Source organism: Tarenaya hassleriana, unplaced genomic scaffold, assembly GCF_000463585.1.
Source record: "Tarenaya hassleriana unplaced genomic scaffold, ASM46358v1 Cleome6, whole genome shotgun sequence".
NCBI lineage: Eukaryota > Viridiplantae > Streptophyta > Magnoliopsida > Brassicales > Cleomaceae > Tarenaya > Tarenaya hassleriana.
Window position 1 is genome coordinate 2,358,706 of NW_010968505.1, and position 6,971 is coordinate 2,365,676.

At 38.7% G+C, this 6,971-nt stretch overlaps 1 protein-coding gene across 4 annotated transcripts in view; it reads right to left on the bottom strand.

Moving 5' to 3' along the window:
- Positions 1-273: 273 nt before the first annotated feature.
- LOC104799126 (rho GTPase-activating protein 6) overlaps positions 274-6,971 on the bottom strand; it is a 9,134-nt gene continuing 2,436 nt past the window's right edge. For 3 of the 4 annotated variants that reach the window (XM_010521498.2, XM_010521500.2, XM_010521497.2), the window contains 20 exons: positions 6,633-6,703; positions 6,478-6,556; positions 6,210-6,354; positions 5,990-6,109; positions 5,677-5,754; positions 5,493-5,548; positions 5,340-5,409; positions 5,116-5,203; positions 4,679-4,922; positions 4,374-4,595; positions 3,715-3,999; positions 3,220-3,269; positions 2,746-2,806; positions 2,580-2,663; positions 2,347-2,457; positions 2,078-2,247; positions 1,611-1,626; positions 1,229-1,282; positions 950-1,129; positions 274-676 (listed from right to left, as the gene is read on the bottom strand). In XM_010521498.2, the coding sequence (XP_010519800.1) occupies positions 473-676; positions 950-1,129; positions 1,229-1,282; positions 1,611-1,626; positions 2,078-2,247; positions 2,347-2,457; positions 2,580-2,663; positions 2,746-2,806; positions 3,220-3,269; positions 3,715-3,999; positions 4,374-4,595; positions 4,679-4,922; positions 5,116-5,203; positions 5,340-5,409; positions 5,493-5,548; positions 5,677-5,754; positions 5,990-6,109; positions 6,210-6,354; positions 6,478-6,556; positions 6,633-6,703 (2,388 nt within the window). In that variant the 3' untranslated portion in view covers positions 274-472. The remainder of the gene's footprint in view (positions 677-949; positions 1,130-1,228; positions 1,283-1,610; positions 1,627-2,077; positions 2,248-2,346; positions 2,458-2,579; positions 2,664-2,745; positions 2,807-3,219; positions 3,270-3,714; positions 4,000-4,373; positions 4,596-4,678; positions 4,923-5,115; positions 5,204-5,339; positions 5,410-5,492; positions 5,549-5,676; positions 5,755-5,989; positions 6,110-6,209; positions 6,355-6,477; positions 6,557-6,632; positions 6,704-6,971) is intronic. The other variant, XM_010521499.2, reaches the window with a different exon arrangement.

Here is a 6,971-nt window from a genome sequence, read left to right on the forward strand (position 1 = left end):
TTTTTTAAAATAAAAGTATTGTCTTTATATACAAAATTAAAAATTGATGATTTTTGTAATAAATTTAAAATAAAAATTATTTTAATAGATGCGAGAGTTAAGATTTATTTTTGAAATTTTCATTTTTTATGAGATACTTTTGTAGTTTTTTGGTAAAAAATGTAGTTGAAAATATTTATAACACAAAACCCATTTATTCAGTAGTTTTTCTGAAGAGGAAACTATCTGAAGGTATTATGCACACTTGTGAGAGAACAATGGAATGCATACAAATGGCGTCGGGATAAAATCGTAAATAAAAAATATACCAAATATGTCATGGTATTACAATGGGGGTTTAGGGTTTCATCAAAGCCACTTTCAATTGTCTGCTTGTCCACAAAACTTGAAGACCAAAACACACACACGACACACATGAAAGAAGACGAGGATGTTATATACAGATAGACCAATGAGGGTATGTCTTTACCGGCTAGTTCCATGGGGGAGAAGAAGACGGTCTGTGCATAAATGGTTGAGACGATGAAGAGCCATAGTTGAGGTCGAGATTCTGGAGCTGTCGCATAAGCTGTGAGCGCCGTTCCTTGAAGAAATCCAGACGGGTCGTTAGCTCCACAAGCGCTGCAGATGCTGCTGCTGATGGATGATGATGATGAAGCCTCGGGTACTCTGTAATCTGCATGACCATGATAGCAAAACTGTTAGGATCCCACATCGGTAAAAAATGGAATTGATTGATGCCTAAGACCATGGATACCATCCCCAATAAGTTAGTTTTTAGAGTGAATTCTACCCATGGACCTTAAAAATGATCCGTTTGAGCCTTCTCAATTTGAGTGGATGATATAAGTACATTAGCTGACCATTAGACAATTTTATTCCTGAAGAGACCAAGACTGTCAAAGCAGACAGGGGGGGGGGGGGGGGATAAAGAGAAATAAAAACTTACATCTGCTGCTCTTGAAGCAGATTGTGCAGACGGAGAAATTTCTGGAGAGAATTCGTCCATTGACACGCTCACCAAGTCTGTTGATTCCGGTACTTGCCCATATGGCGGTTGTGTATTGTTTCCCCCTTCAAATCCCAGACCTTTAACGTTTGTCCATTCCACTCCTAGAATACTCTCCTGCTGCAAGTTTAACAAGAACAATATGTTGGATCGGTACAAGGGGATTAATTACGGAGCCCTGTGTGCAGGCGTTGATGGCTCAGGAGTCAGGATATGTACCTCCATTCTCTGTTTTCTTTCGTGATTAACAAAAGCAAGAGTGGAGTCAAAGTCCTGCTGACAGAGAATGGAAAACTTACATTGCCTCTTCCCCAGAATGTTGAACGTTTTCCGTTGACTATCGTGGAGCCTGTAATTTTACTTGCAGATGTCTCAGTTGATGATGTATATCCAGCAGTAAGAGGAGTACCAGGGTTGAATGATGGCAGTATCTCTCTCCTTGGCTGATGACAATTTTTAATGGGGGAGACACTAGAAATTTCAATATCTCTAATTTGTTCTTCGTTTTGTTTCTTGTCTGAACTCTCAATAGAACAATGGATGTCTCTAGGAGACTCCACATCAGAATCTTCAATACCAAATCCCTAAGATAGTACATTCCCTGCTGAAAAAGCTTCCTGCAACAACGCAAATAATTGAATATAAGACAAGAAAGATACAAATACTATCTGAAAAGCGGGGGAAAAAATCAAGAGCATAAAGTATAAACTGCAGATGTATAAGGATGTGCTTTTCACCTGGTTTTCTGACCAGAATTTAGTCCGTAGCCTTTTTTGCTTTTAGAAGAAGATCATTCACTTAAATTTACTACAGTGGCACCTCTTCTGAGACAATAACTAATTACAGCCCAGAGGCTTATATGTATGTCGATCCATGGCTATTTTTATATCATCGCTGACAAAAGTTTCGGTTCTCCAGATTCAAGACCAAGAAACAAGCAAGGAGTTCGTGGAGCGTGTTGCTTTAGAGAATCTGATGGTTGATTACTATCTAGTCTACTTTGAGGTGAATACATTTAAAACTCTACTCAAAATAAAATCTGAAACCATGTAAATTAGAATAACTCACAGCTGAGCATTGTGATTCTGGAGATATTGATGATGGCCATGAGTTTCTGAGAGAGAACCCAAGTGATGATGGCGTTTCTGGTTAAGTTGGTGGTGTAGTTCTGCAACTTTCTGCTTCAACCTGGCCACATCAGCTTCGGCAAGAGCGATCTCCTCAAGCTCGACCCTTGTCTGCACATTCACCGTGGCGTAAGAATTATGTTATAACAAAAGATTTTGCCACAATAGAAAAACAATAGTTGGTTTTGTCCCATTAAATTGCATACTGACATTAGAATCCACACCATGCGAGCTAAGTTGTCCATAAGACATGTTTAATCCAACTTCCAGTGCAGATCGGAGATCTCTCTCAGCTTGCAATTGCTCTTGCAATCTGGCCACCTGATAGTTCCACGGGAAGCTTAATCAGTAAATGGAAGGTTCATTTCATTTCACAATTATCGTTGCCTTGTTGGACAGATATGGAATAAAAACATAATACAGAGAGATGACAAGGTATATACATCTTGTTCAAGTGCCAAACGACGTTCATGCAATGCTTGCTTCCTTCTCTCTAAGCTAGCTTGTAATATTGCATTTCCTCTTGCCTGTCACACGAATAAGGCTATTTCATCAATAATGACAACTTATTGAATAAGCAAACAATACTCCTAGTGCCAGAGGGAATACCTCCTTAGCGATTCTTTGCCGAAGCTCATTCTTCATGATCTCGAGCTTCTGTATGACAAGCCTACAAGCATTGGATGAACCATATGCTCAAACATAAGGCATGCTTGTACGAGAAAAAGTAGATTTAAAAGGTTTTGCTTAGTTCTAGAAGCACAGAAAACATATGCTAAAACTCAAATTTATTCTTCTTCGATTTTAAGGTGGTGCAGACCATTCTTTATCACATGCATTGGGTTTTTGACCTGTTCAACCAAAGGAATCCTAGATGGCCCATCAAGAGTGCAAAAGCTTTTGAGCTTTTGACTTGATTATCAGAAAAAGTTGAAAACAAATACTATCGACTATATCATTCTACTATGAAAATCTGGAATACTTTTAAGAATGACAAATATGCTTTGAAACATGTATTCCATGAACAGAATCAATATATCTGACTTAGAAGGAGAAATGTATATTCAGGACTGGATATCTTACTCGTCTTCTCCAGAAGAATCGAATGACCCATTTGCAGGTGCCTGTTTTCCCTGCACAACAGCCAATAAAGCAAGGATTCCAGAGATTACCAAGAATTCTTTTCTTGGTCAAAGTTTCCGTATCAGATACCAGCAAACTACAAGTATTTATAAAGTTTAATTGATATATATGACTGCCAAAACCAGCAGGCCTCCTTTGACGATGATGGCATCTAACTTTCTTCCATGGTTCAGCACAGAAGCAACATCACATCTTACCATAGCATATTGATTGAAAAAAAAGAGACTCGAGAGAGAGATCTCAGCATGAATTACAACAAAAGAGATGAGGGGAAAAAACTTTATTAAATGCATTAATGGGCCTAATTGTATATAGGATGTATGGCGAGATAAGATAACAAATAGAATAAACGACTTAAACCAACTTCCCACAATTCATGCACCATAAATCAGCCGCACCAGAACAATCACCTCATGCAGAGAATGGAAAACTTACATTGCCTCTTCCCCAGAATGTTGAACGTTTTCCGTTGACTATCGTGGAGCCTGTAATTTTACTTGCAGATGTCTCAGTTGATGATGTATATCCAGCAGTAAGAGGAGTACCAGGGTTGAATGATGGCAGTATCTCTCTCCTTGGCTGATGACAATTTTTAATGGGGGAGACACTAGAAATTTCAATATCTCTAATTTGTTCTTCGTTTTGTTTCTTGTCTGAACTCTCAATAGAACAATGGATGTCTCTAGGAGACTCCACATCAGAATCTTCAATACCAAATCCCTAAGATAGTACATTCAATGAAAGGACAGGTTAGGCAAAACTTTCTAGCAGATATATTTAAATAATAGATCTTTTGGCAACAGTTGAACTAGTGTTCAAAAACCAAGCAGCAACTACATGCGACAATTTATTTTTTAGACAGAAGAGCCTACAGAGACACAGATGCAAACATAACTAGATGGTAGACGGTACCTGATAGCTGAAGGAATCATAACCCTTAGGAAAGACGCATGACAAACAGGATCTCATATTTCCAGAATATGAAATGCAGGTGGATATAACCAAGACATCATATGCAGTAATAGCAGCAAGTAACTTCTACATTAATGAATGTAGGAATTGAGATGCATTTGAGTGTGATACCAAGAACAAACCTTGTAATCATAGAGATCACTTCCAGCATAATCATTGCTTGCATTCAATTTTCTGCTCAGCACAACCTCATTATCGTCGTCTGTTTCGCGCCCAACTCCATCACCTAGATTATGGAAGCCAGAATCTTTCACCTCTATGTCCTCTTCGTCACTTGAATTCTCAGGCCCGCTATTTCCAATGTGCGAGTCAGCAGAAATCGAGCATCTTTGAAGATGTTCATCCTGAGAAACCAATAGATGAGTGTACATGAATGTTGACAACAGTAAAACAAATTGTATGACCTAAGAGGCTAAGAGCAGCTTACATTAAATATGTTCTCATAATCCTCCAAAAGGGCCGTAACAATGGCTTGAGCATTATTAGCTGCATTAGCAGCAGCAAGTAGCTGGGCAGAATTATCTCCATTAATGTCAAAATCATCTTCTAGATCACATTCACCAGCCAGTAGAGGACGCAAAAGCAACGGAGCCATACAAGCAGCTACAGCAGATGAGGTCATCCGGTTCTCACAAGAATGAGATGCAATGGTATGCATCATCTTCAGAATTCTGCAGAATACAACTCCAAGATGAGAATAGAGCTGTCTGAAGTGACCTGAATAACAGAGTCTCAAGTGTCTTTACCAATGAGAACAACATACATTGTTTAATACCTAGCAGTTGATCAATGAAAAAAGTTTCCTTATGTTTGATGTTTAAAACACTACCAAACACATCCCATAGAATAAACATGGAAAAGTACCGTTGTAGAAGCCGCCGGTTCGGCTCTGGAAATGTTTCAACTATCGCAGAATGCAGTGAGTTAACCCGGGCTTCTTTATGATCAATTTCTACCAAAACATGTGAAGAATGAAGTCAGATTTACAGAAGAAGCATCAAATATTCAAATATGTATGTTTATGTGCACGGAAACACAAGCAAACATGCCAGTAAAAACATAGATGCCATATATGCACAAAAACTTACTATAAGCTTCTAGCAAAGCAGTGCAGCATGATGCTGGAACTGGAGAAGAAGGCAACTCCCTCAGGACATGCTGCAGATTAAATAGCATGGCCTGAGCGCTTTAACTAAATCGTCATCTGAACATTATAGTTGACACAGATGGTAGTAGAATACCTTGACACAATCTCCAACAACATGTGGATCCTCGTCAGGACTGAACTCTGTCTTGCCTAGATAGCAATATTTTGAGGAGAAAGGGAAAACATAAGAAACGAGCCATAGCCTCGGCAGTACTTAATTTTACCTTTACTTAAAGTTTTACACAAAAAGAGAAAGCTAATAGGTAAGAGACAGCTACCTTGTTCGTATTCTTGAACTCTTTGTTCTACCTCCTCAACATCTGCAGACTGTCTTAAGATTCCTTCAACTTTGATTCCTGTGCACATGCAAACGTACAAGCAAAAAATAAAGAAATAAACATTTAGTAATCTCCTTTTGCAAAATAAAAAGAAAACCATACCCTTGATCATATGATAGAACACAAGACGAGTCAAACAGAAATATCACAGAAGGGAATAACACAAGTCAGCTTTCTACAGGAGAATACAAAAAAACAGGTAAAAGTGATCCAGGGATTGGGCACAGTTTTAGATTAAGAAACTGAGACTCACCATATTGCTCAAGAAACTGAAGAGCTTTCTCAAGAAATGATGGGCTTCCGTCAATATCTTCCAGAGCAAGCAATATTGGCCTTCCAACAACCAAAGATTTAACTGGACGCTTATCTCGCCCTGCACACCAGGATATGATTTGATGTCATATGAAATATGAAAGGCACGACTTAGTGAAATTGTCAAAATAAGAACACAACTGAGATGAATGAGAACAAACATTGATTGAAAGACCCTTCAATTGAATTGTTTGTTTCAGTCCGAAATATTCCATTGTGACCCATAACCAGAGCTGCATTAGGAGCTTGTGCAAGGGTTTGCTCAAGGGCAGTTTTCCACTCGTACAAGTCCTCCAATGTCTCAGCCTACATGATTTAAATACCCAGGATTTTGTACAGGCTAACAAGAAGCATAGCGGCAACACAGACGAATCATGAAAGAAGGAGACAAACAAGATTGAAAAGAAGTATTTAGAGTTTCCCCTGCACCTTGAGGGTGAAGGCTCGCCCATCACGACCATCTGGGAATAAAACAGTCAGCAACTTCTTGTCCTCTCTCACCACGACGCTACAGATTAGGATGTCAGTTGTAAACTAGAAGATTGGAGATAGTCTTTTAAACAGAAATCGTTAACAGTATGTACCTCCCTGAACTGTTCAAATCAATGCCTCCAAGAGTCAAATTTACTTCACCACCCTTTGGCGGTAGCGCACTCTGCAAAATAATCGAAGCAATAAGTAAGAGGTAAGAAAACACCAAGAAGGAAGTGATGCAGTGGATATCAAGACTCTCGGTAAGCTCCTAGGTTGGAAGTTTTAGAATGATTGTTGATGCAACTGAAGGAAACAAAACAAATGTCCTCATATAGAAAATTTGGATCTATATAATAATTATATAGGAAGGTAAAATAATTGAGATTTCGAACATAAAAATAGAAACTATAGGCCACCCAGGTTTGTTAGATGACAGAAGGAAGGGAAAG